This window comes from Chrysemys picta, chromosome 6 (genome assembly GCF_011386835.1).
Source record: "Chrysemys picta bellii isolate R12L10 chromosome 6, ASM1138683v2, whole genome shotgun sequence".
NCBI classification, from domain to species: Eukaryota; Metazoa; Chordata; order Testudines; family Emydidae; genus Chrysemys; species Chrysemys picta.
The window spans coordinates 83,783,865-83,806,923 of NC_088796.1; the positions used below are offsets into that span (position 1 = coordinate 83,783,865).

General features: G+C 40.6%; 2 protein-coding genes across 19 annotated transcripts in view; both read left to right on the top strand.

Moving 5' to 3' along the window:
• SEMA4D (semaphorin 4D) overlaps positions 1–23,059 on the top strand; it is a 159,989-nt gene that overhangs the window by 65,811 nt on the left and 71,119 nt on the right. For 2 of the 18 annotated variants that reach the window (XM_065550389.1, XM_065550396.1), the window contains exons 1-2: positions 7,903–8,174; positions 9,119–9,177. The exons of 11 other annotated variants lie outside the window; for them this stretch is intronic. The gene's annotated coding sequence lies outside the window, so the exon portion shown is untranslated. Of the gene's footprint in view, positions 1–7,902; positions 8,188–9,118; positions 9,178–9,494; positions 9,633–23,059 lie in introns of those variants that run through there. 5 more of the 18 variants (XM_005307644.5, XM_042854587.2, XM_065550392.1 and 2 more) reach the window with 5 other exon arrangements.
• On the top strand, positions 196–2,522 carry LOC135972413 (uncharacterized). The gene is made up of 2 exons (XM_065550397.1): positions 196–869; positions 1,942–2,522. The coding sequence occupies exons 1-2, from the start codon at positions 335–337 to the stop codon at positions 2,403–2,405; spliced, it is 999 nt and encodes a 332-aa protein (XP_065406469.1). The 5' UTR covers positions 196–334; the 3' UTR covers positions 2,406–2,522.

Below are 23,059 nucleotides of genomic sequence, written 5' to 3' on the forward strand. Positions count from 1 at the left end.
CTGCTCGCAGTTCTGTTGTCTCTCCTGCTGCTCATAGCTTTTCTAATGTGCAGCAAAGAAAAACTGACCAGAATCTTGTTTGTTTTTAACTAACCCAGTGGCAGCAATCGATTTTAGTATTTCGAATTAGGGTTAGTGTGGCCGCAATGCGATGGTATTGGCCTCCGGGAGCTATCCCACAGTGCACCAGTGTGACCACTCTGGACAGCAATCTGAACTCGGATGCACTGGCCAGGTAGGCAGGAAAAGCCCCGGGAACATTTGAATTTCATTTCCTGTTTGCCCAGCGTGGAGAGCACAGGTGACCACAGATAGCTCATCAGCACAGGTAACCATGCAGGCCGATAATCGAAAAAGAGCACCAGCATGGAGCGTACGGGAGGTACTGGATCTGATCACTATATGGGGAGAGGATTCAGTGCTAGCAGAACTTCGTTCTAAAAGACGAAATGCAAAAACTTTTGAAAAAATCTCCAAGGGCATGATGGAGAGAGGCCACAATAGGGACTCAGATCAGTGCCACGTGAAAGTCAAGGAGCTCAGACAAGCCTATCAAAAAACAAAGGAGGCAAACGGTCGCTCCGGGTCAGAGCCGCGGACATGCCGCTTCTACGCCGAGCTGCATGCAATTCTAGGGGGGGCTGCCACCACTACCCCACCTGTGACCGTGGATTCTGGGTCGGGGATAGTCTCATCAGCTACACCTGAGGATTCTGTGGATGGAGAAGAGGAGGAGGAGGAGGAGGACGAGCTTGCAGAGAGCACCCAGCACTCCGTTCTCCCCAACAGCCAGGATCTTTTTCTCAGCCTGACTGAAGTACCCTCCCAAGCCAGTATTCAAGACCATGACCCCATGGAAGGGACCTCAGGTGAGTGTACCTTTTAAAATATAAAACTTGTTTTAAAAGCAAGCGTTTTTTAATGATTACTTTGCCCTGAGGACTTGGGATGCATTCGCGGCCAGTACAGCTACTGGAAAAGTCTGTTAACGTGTCTGGGGATGGAGCGGAAATCCTCCAGGGACATCTCCATGAAGCTCTCCTGGAGGTACTCCAAAAGCCTTGCCACAAGGTTTCTGGGCAGTGCAGCCTTATTCCGTCCTCCATGGTAGGACACTTGACCACGCCATGCCTGCAGCAAGTAATCTGGTATCATTGCCTGACAAAGCCTGGCAGCGTATGGTCCCGGTGTTTGCTGGCATTCAAGCAACATCCGTTCTTTATCTTGCTGTGTGATCCTAAGGAGAGTGATATCGCTCATGGTAACTTGGTTGAAATATGGGAACTTAATTAAGGGGACAGAGGTGGCCGTTCCTACTGGGCTGTTTGCCTGTGGCTGAAAAGAAATCCTTCCCTGCAGTTAGCCAAGCGTGGGGGGGGGGGGGGGGAGTAATTGGCCTTGAGCTTTTTGTGTTTGGCTAGCAGGGATCTTCCCTGATACCAGCCACGCGGTGGGGGGAGGGGTACAGCGATCATCCCAGAGAATTCGTGGCGGGAGGGGGGAGTGGGGAGGTTAGTTTGGTTTCTGCAGGGATCTTCCCTGATACCTGCCACGCGGTGGGGGGAGGGATAAAGCGATCATCCCAGAGAATTGGGAGGGGGGGGGGGGGTTAGTTTGTTTTCTGCTGCTGAAGGTTAACAGGAAAACCGCAGCAGTCAACGGGCTTTGCTTGGTATGTGGGAAAGGAGGGCGCAGAAGCCGAAAGACAATGGCTTACCATGGCTGCATGGAAGCTGAATTCTATTGCCTGGACCTGCGTCTGTGATCTCTAACACCAAAGCCACAGGCACTCAATATTAAGATGGAAATTGCGACCTTGTACTGAAATCACATGTGCTATGTAATTTGAATAGTGTTTTTCACCAAGAAAGAGTATAAGCATTGTTCTGTAAAATGTATCATTTTAAAAACTTCTCTCCTTTTTTTCAACCCTCCCTCCAGCAGCTGCAAATTTTTCAAGCCTCCCTCCTCCGTCCCGAAGGCTATCTCAGATAAGGCGGCGTAGAAAGAGGACAAGAGACGACATGTTCACTGAAATAATGGAATGCACCCGCAATGAAAGAGCTCATTTGAATGAGTGGAAGGATACTGTAACTAAATTTAGGAAAGATGCCAGTGAATGCGAGGTCCTGAGGGACGCTAGAGATGAGAGGTGGCAGGCTGCAACGCTGGGGCTGCTGCGTGAGCAAACGGACATGCTCCGGCGTCTGGTGGAGCTTCAGGAACAGCAGCAGGATGACAGAGTGCCGCTACAGCCCCTATATAACCTCCCTCCCCCCTCACCATGTTTCATATCCTCCTCACCCAGACGTGTAAGAACGTGGGGGGGGGGGGGGGGGAAGGCTCCGTGCACCTTCCCACTCCACCCCAGTGGACAGCCCAACCAAATGCTGTCATTACATTGAATTTGTTCAGTGGCCTTTTACTTCCCTCCTATCCTCCTCCCAAACCTCACCCAGATTACCTTGTTGGTTCTCTCCCTATGTTTATAATCAGTTAATAAAGAATACATGATTTTTAAATGATAGTGACTTTATTTCCTTTGAAAGAAAGCTGGGGGAACGGGGAGGGTGGGTTCCTTACAGAGAATGAATGAGTCAATAAAGGGGGCGGGTTTTCATGAAGGAGAAACAAACAGAAATTTCACACTGTAGCCTGGCCAGTCATGAAACTTGTTTTCAAAGCCTCTCTGATGCACAGCGCTTCCTGGTGTGCTCTTCTAATCGCCCTGGTGTCTGGCTGCGCGTAATCAGCAGCCAGGCGATTTGCCTCAGCCTCCTACCCTGCCATAAAGGTCTCCCCCTTACTTTCACATAGATTGTGGAGCACACAGAAAGCAGAAATAACCATGGGGAGATTTCTTTGGCTGAGGTCTGAGCGAGTCAATAGCGATCTCCAGCGACCTTTTAAACGGCCAAATGCACATTCTACCACCATTCTGCACTTGCTCAGCCTGTAGTTAAACAGCTCCTGACTCCTGTCCAGGCTGCCTGTGTGTGGCTTCATGAGCCATGGCATTTAGGGGTAGGCTGGGTGCCCAAGAATAACTATTGGCATTTCAACATCCCCAACGGTTATTTTCTGGTCCGGGAAGTAAGTCCCTTGCTGCAGCCCTTTAAACAGAGTAGTGTTCCTGAAGATGCGAGCATCATGAACCCTTCCCGGCCAGCCCGCGTTGATGTTGGTGAAACGTCCCTTGTGATCCACAAGTGCTTGCAGCACCATTGAAAAGTACCCCTTGCGGTTTATGTACTGGGTACCCTGGTGCTCCGGTGCCAAGATAGGGATGTGGGTTCCATCTATCGCCCCACCACAGTTAGGGAATCCCATTGCAGCAAAGCCATCCACTGTGACCTGCACATCTCCCAGAGTCACTAGCTTTCGTAGCAGCACCTCAGTGATTGCTTTGGCTACTTGCATCACAGCAGCCCCCACAGTAGATTTGCCCACTCCAAATTGATTCCCGACTGACCGGTAGCTGTCTGGCGTTGCAAGCTTCCACAGGGCTATCGCCACTCGCTTCTCAACTGTGAGGGCTGCTCTCATCTTTGTATTCTGGCGCTTCAGGGCAGGGGAAAGCAAGTCACAAAGTTCCAAGAAAGTGCCCTTACGCATGGGAAAGTTTCGCAGCCACTGGGAATCGTCCCACACCTGCAACACTATGCGGTCCCACCAGTCTGTGCTTGTTTCCCGGGCCCAGAATCGGCGTTCCACGGCTATAACCTGCCCCATTAACAGCATGATCTCCAAAGCACCGGGTACCGCGGTTCGATAGAATTCCATGTCCATATCCTCATCACTCTCCTCGCTGCGCTGCCGTAGCCTGCTCCTCGCCGCCTGGTTTTCCAGGTTCTTGTTCAGCATAAACTGCACGATAAGGCGCGAGGTATTTACAATGTTCATGACTGCTATCTTGAGCTGAGCGGGCTCCATGCTTGCCGTGGTATGGCGTTTGCACTGTTCACCCAGGAAAAAGACGCGAAACGGTTGTTTGCCGTTGCTTCCTGGAGAGGGGGGAGGATATACCCAGAACCACCCGTGACAATGTTTTTAGCCCCATCAGGCATTGGGATATCAACCCAGAATTCCAATGGGTGGAGGAGACTGTGGGAACTATGGGATAGCTATGGGATAGCTACCCACAGTGCAACGCTCCGGAAATCGACACTAACCCCGGTACATGGACGCACACCGGCGAATTAATGTGCTTAGTGTGGTTGCATACAATTGAATTTATACAACCTGTTTTCCAAATTCGAATTATATAAATTCGGATTAATCCCGTAGTGTAGACATACCCTTAGACACTCCAGTCAGCTTCAGCACAGACAGAGAGGTTGGGCCACACCCATCTGCAGTTCACTGAAACTGGGATGCACTCAACTCAGGAGATTCTTAGGGCTTGGCTACATTGGCGCTTTACAGCGCTGCAACTTTCTCGCACAGGGGTGTGAAAAAGCACTGGCTGTAAAGCGCCAGTGTAAACACTGCCCCAGCGCTGGGAGCCACTTAGACTCTAAGGTGCCACAAGTCCTGTTCTTTTTGTGGATACAGACTAACACGGCTGCTACTCTGAAAGCTCCCAGCGCTGTAAGCTAATCCCCTCATGGAGGTGGAGTACCTGCAGCTGAGTTCTCCCAGCGCTGGCGTGCGACCACACTCACACTTCAAAGCACTGCTGCGGGAGTGTTCCCGCAGCAGCGCTTTGAAGTTTTGAGTGTAGCCACGGTCTTAGTTAACAGAGACTTTCACAATGCCCAGTGTTCAGCCTTTCTGGGCAATTTGCACCCTGTGCAGTTTTAGCTTCTTCTGATCTTCCTTCTTACTTATTTTGCTTCCTTTTCTGTCCCTACTTCCCTTACCCGAAATAAGCAAACAGAAAATAACAAACCAGTAACCACTTTCTGTTCTCCAGCCACCACACTTAAAACTCACTTAAAATCACTACCAGTATCTCAAAGCAATCAGCTATGCACAGACCCTGCTCGCTGTGCCACTGTAACGGGTTGGATCACAGAAACCCCCTGGGAGCTGCCACCTGATGTGCCAAGACTACCTCTGCTCCTGTTTTCCCTGCCAGCTCAGGACTCCAGCACCCTGTCTTGCTGAGCCAGACACTCCCGTCTGCTCCAACACAGACCCAGGGTCTGAATTACTTGCCCCAAAGCTGCAGGTTTACCTGAAAACAGCTCACAGAAGTGTGCTTGTCTTTAGCACTCAGATGCCCAACTCCCAAAGTGGTCTAAACCCAAATAAATCCGTTTTACCGTGTATAAAGCTTATGCAGGGTAAACTCATAAATTGTTTGCCCTCTATAACACTGATAGAGAGATATGCACAGTTATTTGCTCCCCCAGGTATTAATACATACTCTGAGTTAATTAATAAGTAAAAAGTGATTTTATTAAATACAGAAAGTAGGATTTAAGTGGTTCCAAGTAGTAACAGACAGAACAAAGTAAGTCACCAAGCAAAATAAAATAAAATGCGCAAATCTATGTCTAATCAAACTGAATACAGATAATCTCACCCTCAGAGATGCTTCAGTAAGTTTTTTTCCTCGGACTGGACACCTTCCAGGCCTGGGCACAATTCCTTCCCCTGGTACAGCTCTTATTCCAGCTCAGGTGGTAACTAGGGGATTCTTCATGATGGCTCCTCTCTCCCCCTTTTCTCTGTTCTACCCCTTTATATATCTTTTGCATAAGGCAGGAACCCTTTGTCCCTCTGAGTTTCCACCCCCCTCCCCCCCACTAGGTTAAAGATGGATTCCAGTTCGTGTGACATGATCACATGTCACTGTAAGACCCCAAGCCTTCATTCCTCCCAGCCTGACTCACAGGAAGGCTTGCTTGCAAACAGAGCCCCAGTCAATTGTCCTGGTTGATGGGAGCCATTAAGATTCCAAACCACCATTAATGGCCCACACTTTGCATAATTACAGTAGGCCCACAGAGTTATATTTCATATTTCTAGTCCCAGATACAAGATTGGTACATTTATACAAATAGGATGATCACACTCAGTAGATTATAAGCTTTGTAATGATACCTTACAAGAGACCTTTTGCATGAAGCACATTCCAGTTACTCACTCATTACCATATTTTTTATAAAACCATATAGACTGCACAACTTCACAAGGTGAGCATCATCCATTCTGTGCAATGCATGAGACTAGGGTCCTGTGGGGAAAAGAGTATATGATCATATATTTAAAGACTGTATCAGTGCATATGTACAAGTGGGCCAAATTAGGCTTCTACAGGCCAATCTTTAATTCTGGCATTTTACTGACTTAGATGTGCTTTACTTTGTTCTTTTAACACTTTGTGTGTGTGTGTGTGTGTACACATGTACATCTATAGAGAGAGAGAGTGTTGAGGCTGAAAAGAAAGGAGGAATTAAAAATATAGAGGAGATAGCACAATGTAGGGTGGGGAGAGAGAAAGTAAAGAGGAAACAGACTGACAATAATGGAGGAGAAGACAAACTATGATCTATTCTCTAGGAAGGGAAAGAATGTATGAGAACAGCAAAAGGAGATTGTTACATTGAAAAAAAAATAAATAGAAGGTTTACTGGCAATATGTTACAATTAAATACATGTACAGAAGAAGCAGTGTACAATTACTTTATTCCTATAACTAGCCATAGCCTTCAGGGATTTCACATCACAGGTATTTTTCTTTTCATAGGTATTAAGCTGATAGGTTTAGCCTTTGGGTTGGTAGATGTTGGAGTAAATTTTTCAAGCCTGCTCAGTATACCTACAGAGAAATTCTGAACAAATGCACTGAATTGTATGCCTGCGTTGTCCTAGTATTCAAACAGTGGGTGTGTTTTTATGGGTTTGTATTTTTTTTTTAATTCTAAAACATGCTCTGCTGATAAAAATAATGATTTATGGTATTTTAAAGAACTAACTGTGTGTGCTTGATACTGCTTAGTGATTGAAGAAGAGCATCCCTTATTTTAATTTAGTTTCAGAGTGAATGAAAATATTTTGGCAGAGGATAGCAAGCTCTCCTAGGAGGAGGTGGCCAGAATATAGTGAGAGCTGGCTGGAAATGAATACACCTCTTACCCATTCCTTCACCAATTTGTTGCCATGCTAAAGATGGAAAATGGAAATAACCTAAAGATTGATACTATTCTTCCCATAGCTATGGTAGTTCGGAGTATAAAGTGTTTGCCACTCAACTCAATAAGCCACTGTTGCTGTATTTTAATATTGCAGTGCTCTTTTCGGTGCTGAAAACTACCAGTTCTCCAATTTCAACTCAGTTTCTTCTGCTAGAGATACCCCTGCTTGTCTTATGGCTATAACCTTAACTGGGAGGTTTTGTAAAAGATATGCCACTTCTGTTAATCTAGCACAATAAGATAACCATCTTTTGAAATATGAGTAATACATAGATAATTCAAAACTGCCTATTTGCAAGACATTGAAAATAAAGTATTTGCAAACTCCCCAAATAGCTCAGTAATGATTTTGTATTCAATTTAAATGGAATAATTTAATAGAAGAAATAATCCATTGCTCTGCTTTTACTTGGGCATCAGTGAGGAGAAATTTGAAAGACCGCTTCTCTCTGCATTTGTGGATTAACAATATACTTCTCTGTTCAGAAATAATAATCAAGTTCTGTATACTCCCAGGATTTAAGTTGTTCTGATAATACATTGAAATATTCAGGTAGTCTGCCCCAATGGATCACTTTAATGGTTCATAATCTGGTTATTTGGCTCTGTTTAGAAGGTCAGTGTGGCAGTAATTGAAGGACAATGGGATTTTTATTGTGTAAGGCTGTATTCACAGTTAGATGGCCTGCCCCCTTGTTCTTTGGAATGCATGTCTGTCTTGTATATGTACACACACTTCTGGGTGGACACACACATCTGGGTGGTCTGAACGGTCATATGACTATTCTGTGTTATTTTGGAAGTCATGTCTCTTCGCCTGATAACAGCATACAGGAGGATAGAATAGGATGTAGTTAACCAGCCTGCAGACTAGTACAGGCGTGAGTGGGCGGCAGTGGCTGCTGCTGTTGCTGCTTGTCAGTAGCTCTGCAATTTCTCACCAAGCCAGGAGTCAAAACTTGGAAATGAGACACTGAACAGCGGTGGGAGATGGCAGGTTACCTGGCATTAGTCAGCCTTTGGATCTGAGTGAGTGAAAGGAGTGAGTGGCGCCCTTGCTTGCACCTGTGTCACTCATTTATCTAAACTGCATAGAGATGTTTTATTTACAGCACTGTGTGATTTAGTTCTTTCTGTTTTGAACCGTAGCCCTTTGGGAAGTGGATAACTTGTCATTTTAGCTGCTCTGTTTAGATGTATATATTGTACAGATTGACTGACTGAGGAGAAAATAAATGAGACACCCACTCAAGGTGTTCCGGCATAATTTCATCTCATGCTACTTAGGTATATTTTTGAACCATATTATGCTGCACATAGTTTGATTTATGTCTGTCTATAAGCAGTTAAGGGCCCGATACAACAATGAATATTACTAAGATATGAATGTTGCAGTTTAGAAGATGGGGTGTGTATAAGACCCTCATCCCTAAAATTTTACTGCTTTCTAGCCTTTTTATAAATGTTCAAAGTCCAGTCCTGATGTTCTAAAGCAGACTTTTTCTATAAATTGAAAATATATTTCATACCCTAAGCGCAGTATGAAACTCTTTATTTTTATTTTTGAAACTGCAAAAAACATAAAATATTTAGAAAGAAAGTTTAACAAATCAGTACAATACACACAAACACTCCTTTCAGTATACAAACACATAAGCCGATCTATTAGTTTTTCCATCTCTTGTTGCTTCTCTGTAGTAAATTGGTGTAAATATTACCTAAGTAAATTGGTGTAAATGTTAATATTACAACATAGAATGCACACATCACCTTCATTGTTCCTAAAAATGACAAGAAAAACTGTAATGGAAAACAGAAATAATTTAATTTAATTTAAATGTGTAAGGGACTAAGATAAAGTCATGAGATTTACAGCAGGAAATGAATGACTGGCGCAGCCAGAATTTTTCAAGAGCATAGTCACTGTAGAAATATTAATGTAAAGTGCTCATTAAAATTTGATCCTGTTGCAGTTAAGGAATATTACTGGTTGAATAAGATGGAAGCACAACCTAAACTCTAACCATCAAAAGTAAGCCTGGATTAATTATCCCTACAGTTTAGTCTCACTGTTACTAAAGTTTAATTATGGCTGCTATATGTCATGTCTTAATTTTTCAAACAGTTTGCCATATCCAGTTACTATGACTGCTAAGCGCCAGTATATAGATTTCCACATAAACTTTTTTCCCTAGGCCCAGTTGCTAGTCTTTGTTTTGGACTTTTGATCAGAAGGCGATAGACATTCTGGCCTTCTCTGCCAAGCCAAATAAAAATGTCCTATGTGTTAGACAGAAGCAGGAATTAAAAGGCAGGCAGCCGAGATCACAAGGTCACCAGTAATGTTTATTACTTGTATTGGACCTACCACTTTAAAGTAGAGTTCCTGCCTGAGCTGCTGCCTAGCTATGTCCAGAAGTCCAGGAAGCTGGGAAGGGAGATATAAAAGGGGACACAGCACTTCAAAGCTATCTTCAATTTTCAGGTGTTGTTATGCATTTTCAGTGGTACATTAATATTTTTGTGTGGCTTTAGGCTTCTCCTGTATAAATTCTGTGTTAAAAAAATATTTTAGTAGTAGAGCATTTTCTGGTTGTTGAGGCAACTTCTGTGTGTTGATTATGTTGTCCTTATTTGAGGATGTTAACTGTAGATGGGATGCTTGAAAGGAGGGTTTAGCAAGACTGCAAGAGGTTTTAATACTGTTTGATATAACTACACATTAAAATTTGGGGGAAGATAAGGGCATATCTTTTATTCTTTCTTTAAAATGAGATAATTGGAAGTCCAAAAGAAATATTACATATCAGACTGAGATTTCTTCTTAAAATTATTTTTTTAAGGCTTAGTTAACTTTTAAAACATTTTGAAGCCTTTCCTCTCTCTATAACTGACATGCAAATTCTTGAAATTACCAGTGATTTTAACCTTATTAAATATGTTCATATTCTGGAATTGTTAATAGAACACTCTATTTAGACAATGCATTTACTAAAGTTCTAGAAATTGTTTAAGATGTGTGTGAAACTTGTTCTCAATGGAATTATCCAGTGCATCTCAGTTGTGGCAACGAGAATTGAAGTGTTCTCCTAGGCAAAATGTAGAGTAGTTATTTAGATTTTGGTGGAAACTTCAGATTTCTTTTTTCTCCTCCATTATTGGCCATCTTGTATAAGACTGTTTTTATATTTGTTCTTTTATTTTTAACTATTTTAATTATTAATTTTTTTTGTGAATAACATAGAAACCAGATAGAACAGCTTGTACCTGATTAGGTTGAAGCACTGTAAACCTACCTTGTTTGCTCCTCTAATCTATTTTGTACATTTCATTATCTTGCTAATATTTAGTTTAAAAAATAAATGCTGAAATGTTGTGGATAGTTGAATTCCTCTTTATTAGCTTCTTAAGAATATTTAAGCAAAGAATTTTTGTTTATCTATTTATTGCTTACAACAAGTTGATGTCATGTAACGTTATCAGATATACAACCATCTGACAGTAGAGTTGCTAGAAGCCTTGAGAATAGGTCTGTTTAAGTGCACTTGCATAATAGTTGTCAATTTAACATGTATGGTTTTTAGGATGGACTTGCAGCTCTTTCAAAGCATAGTATATAGTTAAAATGTATAGTCAGTTTTGAGGTTTTTTAATTGTCCTTGCTCAAAAGAGCTGGTGGTAAAACACATAGTTCTGGCCTGGAAAAGCAATGAGTACATGGACAGTCAGTTTTCCCGTTGAACAGATATTTATTTGATTTTTGGGCCTGATCCTGGAGAATCTGAGAGCCTTCTACACCTTCCAGGATTGGGCTCATTATGAGCAGCTTGCTTCATGCATTCAGATACTTAGGACCCACTGTCCTTGCTACTAGGCTATTAAATCTCTTACACACACACTGTAATATAAATGTTTTTCTGACTTAAAGTTGAACCAAAGATGATAAACAGCTTTTCCCAGTGGAAAGAACAAAAAAGCTCAAATGAAGCTTACATTTTAAAAGGTTTTATACTTTTATCTAATACATTACGACCATTGAAATGCAGTCAAATGGATGAAGGGTCACCTAGCAACAAGTGGTTGAAAAATGGTATCCTGGTTTTGACTGGTATTTGTTTTTGGGTGGTTGAACATAAGAACGGCCATGCTGGGTCAGACCAAAGGTCCATCTAGCCCAGTATCCTGTCTTCTGACAGTGGCCAATGTCAGGTCCAGAGGGAATGAACAGAACCGGTAATCATCAAGTGATCCATCCCCTGTTGCCCATTCCCAGCTTCTGGCATACAGAGGCTAGGGACACCATCTCTGCCCATCTTGGCTAATAGCCATTGATAGCCTTATCCTCCATTAATTTATCTAGTTCTTTTTTGAACCCTAGTGTAGTCTTGGCCTTCACAACATCCTCTGGCAAAGAGTTCCACAAGTTGACTGTGTGTTGTGTGAAGAAATACTTTTGTTTGCTGCCTATTAATTTCATTTGGTGACTCCTAGTTCTTGTGTTATGTGAAGGAGGAAATAACACGTCTTTATTTATTTTCTCCACACTAGTCATGATTTTATAGACCTCAATCATATCCCCCCTTAGTCGTCTCTTTTCCGAGCTGAAAAGTCCCAGTGTCTAAGGATGGAGATTCCAATACCAAATCTATCCCTTTCTTAATGATTTCCAACATTCTGTTAGCAAGGTTGGTATTGGAGCACAGTTGTTCATCTAGAAGAATGATCAATGTCCTGCCAAAAGGAAGTGAAGAGAATATGAGAAGTTGACATGTCCACAGCTGAAAAACAAAGATTGACTCTAGAAGCTCACATTTAATTTATGTAAACTATTTTGATTTGGCATTCTGCAAACTAGTCATAATTAAAGCTAATGGTTCCAGTGACTTGAGGAAGTATGTTGGGAGGGGAAGCGGGGGAGGGTAATTGAGTTAATAGTTTATTGTTTTATTCCTTTCTGTTTGAGAGCTAATTACATTTTTGAGAACTTGAAGACATGGTAAGTTGTGAAACTGTTTCAGAAAACAAACTGTAGAGCACTATGAAATTTAACCTTGGTGAAAGAAATATTCCCTTAACATAAAAATAAATATACCTTTAATAAATATAAGTCTGTAAGGCAAGAATTTAAATTGATTTGAATTAATGTAAGGTGACAAATTTTGATGCATGTATCCTATTCCTAGTTTTACTACCCACCTGGCGGCGGCCGAGCACGGCTGGCCCCAGCGGCTCCGGCTCCAGCTCCAGCCCAGACCCAAGCCCCACGACCCTTCCCTATTTTCCCGGATACATCTGGCTTTTTGGAATTTCCTCACGGACGGGGATTTGAGGACCAAAAAGCCGGACATGTCTGGGAAAATCCGGGCGTATGGTAACCCTAGCAGAGTATATTAATATTGTATGTTGTAGGGTTGGCCAAACTTACTGACCCTCTGAAGTTCGAGAAATCTTCAGAAGTTCGAGAGCCGGGCGTGCCTGCCAGGGCTCAGGGCTTCTGCCTTGTGGGCAGGGGAGTCTTGGGACTTTTGCCCCATGGGAGGCACCTGCCAGGGCTAGGGGCTTCAGCCCCACATCAGGGTGATGAGACTAGGGGCTTCAGCCACGTGGGATGTGCCTACCACAGGGCTGAAGCCCTAAGATGCCTCCTCCCCGCGGGGCAGAAGCCACGAGCCTCACCACCCTACTGCAGGGCTGAAGCTCCACCGCCTTGCTGCAGGGCTGAAGCCCCAAGCCCCAGCGGTTGCCTCCTGCACGTCTGAAGCCCTGAGACGCCCCCCACAGTCTGGTCGGTGGAGAGTGGGGGTTTCCGTGAGCCACACTTTAAGTGTAAAAGAGTCGCAGTTTGGCTACCCTTGGTATATTGGCTGCATCTTTAAGTTTTAAAAATTACAAGGTTTATAAATCCTGAAAATTTTAGATATCCAGCCATTACTACATTGTGTGGAGTTTTTTGATTTGCCATTAAAATATATTCTTTAAAAAATTAATCTTGAACAACATAAGAATGGGCATACTGGGTCAGACCAGTGGATCCATTTAGCCCAGTATCCTGTCTTCCGAGGGTGGCCAGTGCCAGGTGCTTCAGAGGGAATGAACAGAATAGGCAGGCACTAAGTGATCCATGGCTTTTTGTCCACTCCCAGCTTCTGGCAGTCAGAAACCAGGGCCGCACAGAGCATGGGGCTGTGTCCCTGACCATCTTGGTTAATAGCCATTGATGGACCTATCCTACATGAACTTACCTAGTTCTTTTTTGAACCCTATTATAGTTTTGACCTTAAAACATCCCTAGGCAATGAGTTCTACAGGTTGACTAAAATAAGTTTATTTTTTAAATGGATTTGAGTTTTCTGACAGGTCTGTCTAGACCACAATTTATTTTTGCTTATGGGTTGGTTATGAATCTAGTCACACTTCTGCTTTCTTAGCTTGCCACTGAAACATGACAAATTGCAGTATTTTCACTTTGAGATAAGTTGGGGCCAGAATATAGTTCTGATGTCTTCTCAGCTTTTTATATCCCACTGTTTGATTTTATATCTGTAAGGAAGTATGTGAACACAAGTATGCCTCAATTAATGTTTGCATATATTTGCATGGTTCTTCTCACATTTTGTAATTCTGAAAAGTTCTTATTTCTCTTCCTTTGCTTGGCATTCATGGACTAGAAAATTACAACTAAAGTGGTCAACGTTTCCTGCAGACTTGCTGAGACAAAACTTCTCCAGTGCAACTGACTTTCACATCTACCCTTCCCCTTTAATAATGTGATGACCACTGCACCAGCCAGATTCTAAAAAGTTAATCAGCTATAATAATGACTCTTCTCGTGGCATAAAACTCTTCATTTGGCATAAGAAAAAAGCCTGTTTTAGGCTTGGCAGGAGTTAGGATCCTAGTAATGCCGATGAGACTGTTCAGCAACCAGAACTTCTATTAATCCCATATGCTCACATAATTTGACTGAAATTTGAAGTGCCATTGAAAGATCTGCACCTGTGTTTTTGAACAGAGTGAGAGTTTGTAATATGGTACAAACACACTACAGATTTCTGATACAGTTATTAGTGTAAAGGTCACAAAGTGACCTTCACATTGTTAATATCAACACACAGCCTTGCACAAAGATACAGATAGTTCTTCTGTAATTGTAGTGATTTATTTTACTTACCATTAATGGGACAACTACATTAACACTTGACAGAAAACATTGTGCTTTTAAGTCCTGTAAGTATACACTCATTTCAGCGTTGTCTGTGATTGTGTTCACTTAGTTTAGTGTTGACTTGGATATGAATGAGTGTATGCACACAGGTGCGTGCTTGCGTGCATGCACACACATAGTATATGAGAGAGAAATTTTAAAAGAAAATACACATGATAGTGGAAAATATGAGTAGTGATCAGTATAAGATGGTATACTTACAGTATAAGATCAGTGTACTTACAGGCCTCAGTGAATCTGGCTCAAGTTTGAGTTAGGGATGACCATTCATAACTAACTAGACCTTGGGGCAATCCTTTGTTTTTTGTTTCTTGGGATGTGAGAGGTTTGTTTCTTACAGGACTTAGGTAAATTCCCTCCTTAGACTGTAATCACATTTTTAAAATACTGCTGCAAGGTTCAGCTGTTCTGAAGTGAGGGCAAGGTTTGTCCATTACATATAGCCAAATAAAGTAAGTTATATTGCTTACCTCTTTGAAGAACCTGAAGCAAATTCTTTGCTAGTGTACGATGGTAAAGATCCCTTGAAGTCGGTGGAGCTACACCAACTTACAGAGGATTTTTCTTAGCAGAGAATTTGACTTCATGGCTTTAAGTTGTCTGTTTTAACATATTAAGTGGATCCTTGAACTTGGGTCTGAGACATGTCCTTTCTTTGAGGAACTAAAACTCTTCACTCCTTTACTTCTTCACATTGAAATTATTTTTTGCCCTCTCCTTCTTCCCCCACTCTCCACAAATGCCACGAGGGCACTCCAGACTTCAGGGAGTTTTTCACACTGCTGCAGGCATGTTCTAAAAGTCATCAGAAACTTCAAGGTCTCTTCATCTTTTCAGACAGAGTGGGCTCGTCGGGGTCTTTTCCTTGGTGGGATTATTTTTGTTTTTGTTATTGCCCACTCACCATCCCTACTTAAATTGGTTTCATATCGCTTTTCCTGGAGGGGGAAGGCAGTTTATTCAAAGTGGATTTTTGTTTTCTTTTCATTATTGCTATTGTGGTATGTGCATTTTTTTTTAATACAAAAATAATGTCCTTTACCAGTAGAGTTGTCTTCAAGGGCAGACTGGTCTTGGACGCTGGGGTACTGAAAGCATTCTGATCTACATAGTAAATGGTTTGTGTGTTTGCCTACTGTGAAGGATGTGAACAATTTAGGGTCCACTAACTCATGAACCACTGGCATAATACTGTACAGCATTTAAAAACCTGGCATCTTAGCTGTCTAATGATGTATAGCAGTTTTTTCTGCCCTTGGTATTTGATAAAATATTGAACCTTTAAAATTACAAGGAAATTCTTTATCTTCCTCATCCCCTCCCCTCATCTTAAGAAAAAGAACTCCACATACTTTTCAGCTCTGCTATTACATCTGTTGCTTAAATTTTAGCACCAACAAATTATTTTGGAGTCCTTCCACTGATAGAAGGAGAGCATGAGATTACACTTTGGAGGATCTCCCAAAATAATAAACGGTGTGTGTATGGTGAGGGAAACGGTATTTCTCTGTGTATTGATTGAGATATCAATTTTAAAAATGTGTGGATGGTATGTTATTCGAGCATTCATACATGTAGGTGGTTGGGTGCACAGATAGTCCAGTATCTTTTGTTCCTAATGAAATGCATTGCTTAATTACCACAAAAATGCTTTATGACATTGCTTCTGGAAGAGCATCTGCTGCTCTAAAGTGTCCGTGCCCTAGTTCATCATAGTTTTTTGGGAAACAATTTGTATAAGTCCAGAAAATGACAGTTTTATTTTAAAAGTGGAATCTGAAGCTAAGTTGGATTTGTTCTTTCATTTGCTCAGTGTTGGACTGATCCTTGACACACACCCTTCTTCCCACCCCCGACAGTTGGAATCCTTGTTCTTTGCTGGACTTCATGATGAGAGACTTACTAGTATGCTTTAACTGAAATTGTATTGAACTGTTGGAGTTAATATTTACTATTGCATGTTAAAGTTTAATTAGTATCATAATCACTCATTTAGGCAGAAAATAAGATGAAATCTCCTGTCAGAGGAGTTTTTAATAAATATATATCACCAAACACACCACTCTGTTAATAAAGAGTTCAGGTTGCTCAAATATATTTTCTATCAACACAGTCACTAAAAATCAAGGAAATCTCTAGTTAAGTCTACATTAGTATCCAGACCAACTTCAGCATTCATGCTTTATCACTCAATTATGGCAATTAGAACATTCATAGACTTTTCAGCTCCACAGTAACCTCTCTTTCAATTCCAACATGTAACCATTCATAATGCATATGTTCCTTTCCTCACAAATATTCAAATGCCCAACTATGTAATGTTGGAGTTAAGGTTTTTTGTGAGAGTGCAGGAATTGGATATGTCCTTTTTCGGACTCTCACTGACAAACCTTACTGAAGTTTGTGGGAGGCTGGGGAATGGTGGAAAGTGAAAGAGATCAGTTTTGGCCATGCTAAATTTAAATTGAGAGCAAGACACCGGGAGGAAGTGTCACAGAGGCAGGATGAGATGCAAAATAGGACTGAGGGAGTAGAAAGGTACGATAATTGTTGAGGCTACATGAGAAGATGCAGTCACCCAAACACAAAGTGTGGTTTGTTAGTTATGAGCAGGAACTGTGTGCTGCAATTGTTTGTGATGCTGTGTTCTTTTGTATTCTGTATTAAGCTTATCTTGGCCAACTGATAGGTCTAAAATGTAACTGTAAATGGGGAATCATCATTGAGCAGGTATATTTCCAGTAGGATCTCACAGGGACCACTTCTTGGCCCTATTCTATTTAATATTTTGATCAATGGCCTGCAAAAAACATAAAATCATCACTGATTTGCAGATGGCACAAACATTGGGGTAGTGGCAAATGAGGAAGAAGACAGGTCACTGATTCATAGCAATCTGGCTTGCGTGGTAAACTGGGTTAAAGCAAACCATATGCCTTTCAGTAAAGTTAAATGTAAATGTATACATGTAGGAATAAAGTACATGTAGATGGTACTTATGGAATGGGGACTTTATCCTCTGAAGCAGTGACTTTGAAAAAGATTTGGGGGTCATAGTGGATAATTAGATGAACATGAGCTCCCAGTATGATGCTGTGGCCAAAAGGGCTATTGCAATCCTGGGGTGCATAAACTGGGGAGTCTAGAATAGGAGTGAAGAGTTTGTTACCTCAATATTTGGCACTAGTGCAGACACTGCTTAAATAGTATGTCCAGTTTTGGTGCCCACAATTCAAGAAAGATGTTGATAAATTGGAGAGCATTTGGAGAAGACACATGAGGATGATTAAAGGATTAGAAAACATGCCTTACAGTGATAGACTCAAAGATCTCAAGCTATTTTGCTTAACAAAGAGAAGATTAAGGGGTGACTTGATCACAGTCTATAAGTGCCTATAAGGGGAACAAATATTTAGCATTAGGCTCTTCAGACTATAAGAGAAAGGTATAACATGATCCAGTGGTTGGAAGTTGAAGCTAGACAAATTCAGACTGGAAATAAGGCATAGATTTTTAATAGCGACAGTAATTAACCATTGGAACAATTGACCCAGAGTCATGGTGGCTTCTCCATCATGGAACATTTTTAAATCAAGATTGGATGTTTTTCTAAGAAATATGCTCTAGGAATTATTTTGGGGAGGTTCTATGGCCTGTGTTATACCTGAGGTCAGACTTATATGATCACAACGGTCCTTTCTGGCCTTGGAATCTATGACAGTATGGGAACAATAAAAGAGAGCAGTTTAAGAGCTGAGTTTTTGACTTAAAAAAAAAAAAAGAGTATTTGAGGAATGGTTTGAAGAACTATAAATAAATTACTGAATTATAGTAGACTAAAGTAGCTATCAATACCCTTTCAAAAACAATTCATTTACTTATCTTTCTTACTAAATCCATAAAAGGAAAATTTGAAGCACAGGATTTCTGCAAGCTGATGGCTGTCCACAGAAAGTCATAGAATCATAGAATACCAGGGTTGGAAGGGACCTAAGTAGGTCATCTAGTCCAACCCCCTGCTCAAAGCAAGACCAATCCCCAGACAGATTTTTGCCCCAGATCCCTAAACAGCCCCCTCAAGCATTGAGCTCACAACCCTGGGTTTAGTAGGCCAGTGCTCAAACTACTGAGCTATCCCTCCCCCATCCCATAGATGTAAAAGCTGTAAGTTGTTGTTTGTAAGTCCATGAGTGATGTTACCAATTTCTTCGAATTGTTTTCTTGTTTTCACAGTTGAACGGGCTTTCCAAAGTGCTACCTTTTAGTTTTTTGCAGGCCAGGATATAGTTATATGAACTAAAATATAGCCAGCATAGCAGATATGATACTAGATACTGCCATGAAAACGGAAGCTTCAGGAGCAGTGAATGGCCAGATTATTTTTGCATTGATCTTTATTTATAGCCCTAGCCCCTTTGCTGCTCTACCGTTCTTGTTTTCTTTCTGCCTCTTGGTGAATCCTGCTATGCACCAAATTAGGAGATGTCATAGAACTCCAGCATAAGGGCTAGTACCACGGAAACTGATACAGCAGCAAATATTATTTTGATATGTTAGATATCCACATTACTAAAACAAAATGCTAATTATGTGTATTAAGATATTTCAGTTCAGAAGCTCTAACCTACCTTTTTATATACTGAGTTGTTCTATTTTAGAACTCTTGAACCATACAGGCTACTCATGAGAATGCATTCTGAAAACAATCTCTGGACAGCATATGCAGTTTTGGCAGTTCATTACTATTTGGCTATTTAACATTAACCTGTGGTTTGTGTTTGTGTGTGTTAAAATAAATTCATTGATAAAACTAGACTATATTGAGGCAGTGTGGCTGGTTTTTGTATGAGTGAAGTGTTTGCATTAGCAGCAAGTGTATATACGTTTTACAGCAGCAGACCACTGGAATGGAAACTATATTTTGGTGAGAAAAGTGGATGTTTAAGCTAGGATGATACCGTTCCAGGACTTAAAATAATAAATAATTAATAATAATAAAACAATGGGGTGAGCTGCTTTTAAGTTTCCTTGTCTGGAGGCTTTCTTCTAAATTTCTTTCCTTTCTGTTGTTCCTTCAACAACTGTTTCAGTTTCAAAAGGCTAGTTACAGGAAGGAGTAAACATGAGTGAGGTTAGGTATATATACATCTGTGGTTCTACTGGTAAATGATATAAAGAGGAAGTAGCGCAGTTATTTTTAGTCAATTATCCTAAATTCTCAGAAGTACATTAGTAGGTTAATGTTTCATACAGTTTGTTTTATCGTAGAGGTGTGAGCATTTTCCCTTTTATAATGCTGAAGGATTTATGTTCAATTTATGTAAAAGAATTACAGTAAAATTAAAGTTTCCTTTGAAGATGAATATAATGAATTTAACTTCTTTCCATTCTTTCATTCATCTGTAATCTAGTGGATGTTTTCTTTGACCTTTGATAATTTAGTCACAGTTGTCAAAATAATTAGCTGGACATTTTTTATTGAAAATTTACGAAGAGTGATTGTTCAGACTGTAACTTTTTGGGTTTAAAAAAAAAGTCACCATACTTAAATAACTTACCAAAAGAAACCATTTTTCAGTATGGGCTTTGAAATCTTAGCTGGTATAGAAGAATGTAATTTAATATTTTAACAGGTTGAAAATATAAAACATTCTCTATGGAACTCCTGCATCTTGTGGTTTTAAGGCTTTTGTGAAAGATTTAGGACAGATGGTAGATCCTGAGGGATGCTTGGATTTGTTTGAATCTGTGGAATTGATGGGAATGTCAATTTGATATTCAAGTCCCAGTGCTCTAATGTGTGTAACTGTGTCATAGCTATTGGCAAACTATGAACAGCAGTTTATTTGCGTGGTATTACTACAGATGTCTCCTGGACAGGCAGGCAGCCAATAGAAATGGGATTAAACAAGAAAAGTCCATGAAAGCTCCTGTGGAATTAATCCTCACCACTGCTCCATTGCATTCAGAATACTGTTCTAAATTGATAGACTTCAATTTAAAATATGATTACATTATTATTAAATTGAGATTTTTTTCACCTTTACCCCAATGAAGTGCCTCTATGAAATCATATAATTAAACAATTATCATGAAAAATACAATCTGTTGTATTCAGATGTCTTCAAAGGCTACAGTACTTACTTCATTCTGGCTGATTGGGAGAAGATTTCCTGGCAGCTAGTGTCAGGCTGGAGGAGATTCTCACTTTGAGGCCCTTAACCTCACTGGCCAACAACTACCTAGGTATGCCCATTGTGAAGGTCATTGGTGCAAACGTAGAAGATATAAAAATGTAAAGGAAAAATTAATCACCTTCCTATGGACCAGAGTGATCCTTTAGGGTCAGCCCAGAGTACATGGGAATTGTGGCTCCCCTCCGTCTGTGGTGATGGTAGTAGGGGCAGAAGTAAATAACTGCAGCCCTGAAAAAGGTGAATGGCGTACCACCTCTTTTTGCCTCTATTGGGGAGAGCGGTCATGGCTCTGCCCCATCTCTTCTCACTTGCTGTGGAGGGACCTAGAGCAGCTGTCTTCCTTACACCCTGCATGGCCATGTTAGAGAGAGCAACTATGTAGCCCTAAATGTTGGTGGTTAAATTTTAAACTACACATTGGCATGTACGTTACAAGACTCTGTTTATAGTCACGGTCTTTCCATTAAGTAATCAGTCACAAAATGGACCACATCTTTGGTGCAGCATAGAAAGGAGAAGTTGTTTCATGGTTATTAAAAAATGTAATGGAAATTGTTTATTTGTTGAAGGGACTCTTTAAATCCAGTGTTTGCAACCCAAATATTTCAGTATTTTTCTAGTTTAGGAGACCTTGTAAGTGAAATTGATCTGAAACAAATATGAGCCTGACTGTTCTATTTCCATCCTCCGAGATTATTCAAGTGGAAAAGGAACCACACAGTGCAGTATACATATTAAAAAAATAAAAATACAAAATTGTATTTAAACAAAACAAACCACCATGTACATCAGTGTCAGATGTTGTGAAGGCTGATGTAATCAAGTATGAAAGAAACCTGAATCAGATGCAGTTAGCAGAACTATTGTATACTTTTTCACAGTTCAGATTCTCTGATGTATTCTGAAAATTGATTTAAATTTTCAAGCAAATCAAGTTGAGCAAGCTGTGTTTGTAATTAAATATATGTAATTGGAAAAGTTACCTCTTGATTAAAAAGCATAAATTAGAAGTTGGATGGATATTAGTCATATAATTTTTCCTGGAAGGTTTCTTAAACAAATAAATTAAGTTTTGTTTAAAATTTGATGGAACATTTCCAGATTCATTATAACCTGAATTATCATAGCCATAGCTGGCAAACATTCCCCATAGCCACTAAGTAGAATTGGATTTGAAGCACACGGCCTCAAATCCTGTATCATGTCAACAATATCTGATACAGATACCTGAGTAAAAGTATTCCCTATCCCTGAGGAACACATTAAATAAATTCTGGACACAAGAGATTTGTCAGAGGGTTGATTTAATAAGCAATCAACTGCCAGAATTGAATGCTACTTCAAAATTATTATTTATTTATAGTGTGCCACAGTTATGCATGGTGTTTTACAGACAAAAGATAGATACCTACCCCAGAATGAGCTTAAAGCCTAATGCTCTGTGTACTCTATTACACTGCAAAAATAACCATATTCATAGTTTGTGTTGTAACATGTTTCTGACTCATGTTTCGTGGCTGATTCTCACCTGTAAGGACAGGGGCAGGATGGTTGTGAAATACTGGAAGCCATGTTAGGGAATTGGGTTTTAGACTAGGAATCTTCCAGGATTAAAATGCAGTTCTCTAAGATTGTGACATGGCTTTATTTTTGTCCACATAGGAAGCCCATCATGCTTTAAATGTTTTAAATGGTGTAGACAGGTTCTAAATTAGCCATAACAAAGAGAGAGGACTTCAGATGAATGGATAAGAGAGAGGTGGATTTACATAGAACAAAGTTGCGGAGATTATTGTGGCATAGCAAATGGATCACAAAAGTCCCTATTTTTTTCTATAGTTTACAAAGATTGTTAGGTTTAGTTTTTGTTCTTTGACTATTCAAATTAATATGGAATAGAGTAGGTAACATCTACTAAAGAATCTAACAAATCGTTAGCTAATCATCCTAGGCTCCCTGTTTGTTATATTTTATGTTTAGGAATAAATAGGGTTTTTTTACTAACCTTTTAAAAGATGTGCTTCATTTGATTATGGGGTGGAGAATGTCTTTACATCTCACTATTTGTGACCTCCCAGTTTCCACAATCTGTATAATAATTTAATTCTGAAGGATGTTATATTAACCAACAATCCCAGTATTATGTAGAGAAGCCAGTAACTTATGTGACCATTTTAAATAAGCATTCCTTTCTTATATGCTTTTCCCGTGCAGACAGTGAAAGTTACCTAGCACTATCGGCTGCCACCAGCTGTATGTTAGGGTGGCACATACTAATTTCTCCAGACATAAAAATTATTGGTGCTCCCTGTGAATTACAGCACAATAATTAAGCCAAACATATTTTTAAATAAGAAAAGGAACAAATGTTCCGTATCCATCTGCCTGACTTCCAAATGTATGTACTGGGAGTTTGGAGAACTCTTGGTTGTTGCATACAAACTCGACCACTTTTGGACGGCATTATCATTTGGTTTCCAGCTTCTTTTCCC

Excerpts from the sequence above, each read along its gene's own strand:
- LOC135972413 (XM_065550397.1), top strand. The coding sequence starts at position 335 with ATGCAGGCCGATAATCGAAAAAGAGCACCAGCATGGAGCGTACGGGAG. Across the intron at positions 870-1,941 it reads CCCCATGGAAGGGACCTCAG|CAGCTGCAAATTTTTCAAGC; the intron begins GTGAGTGTACCT and ends CCCTCCCTCCAG.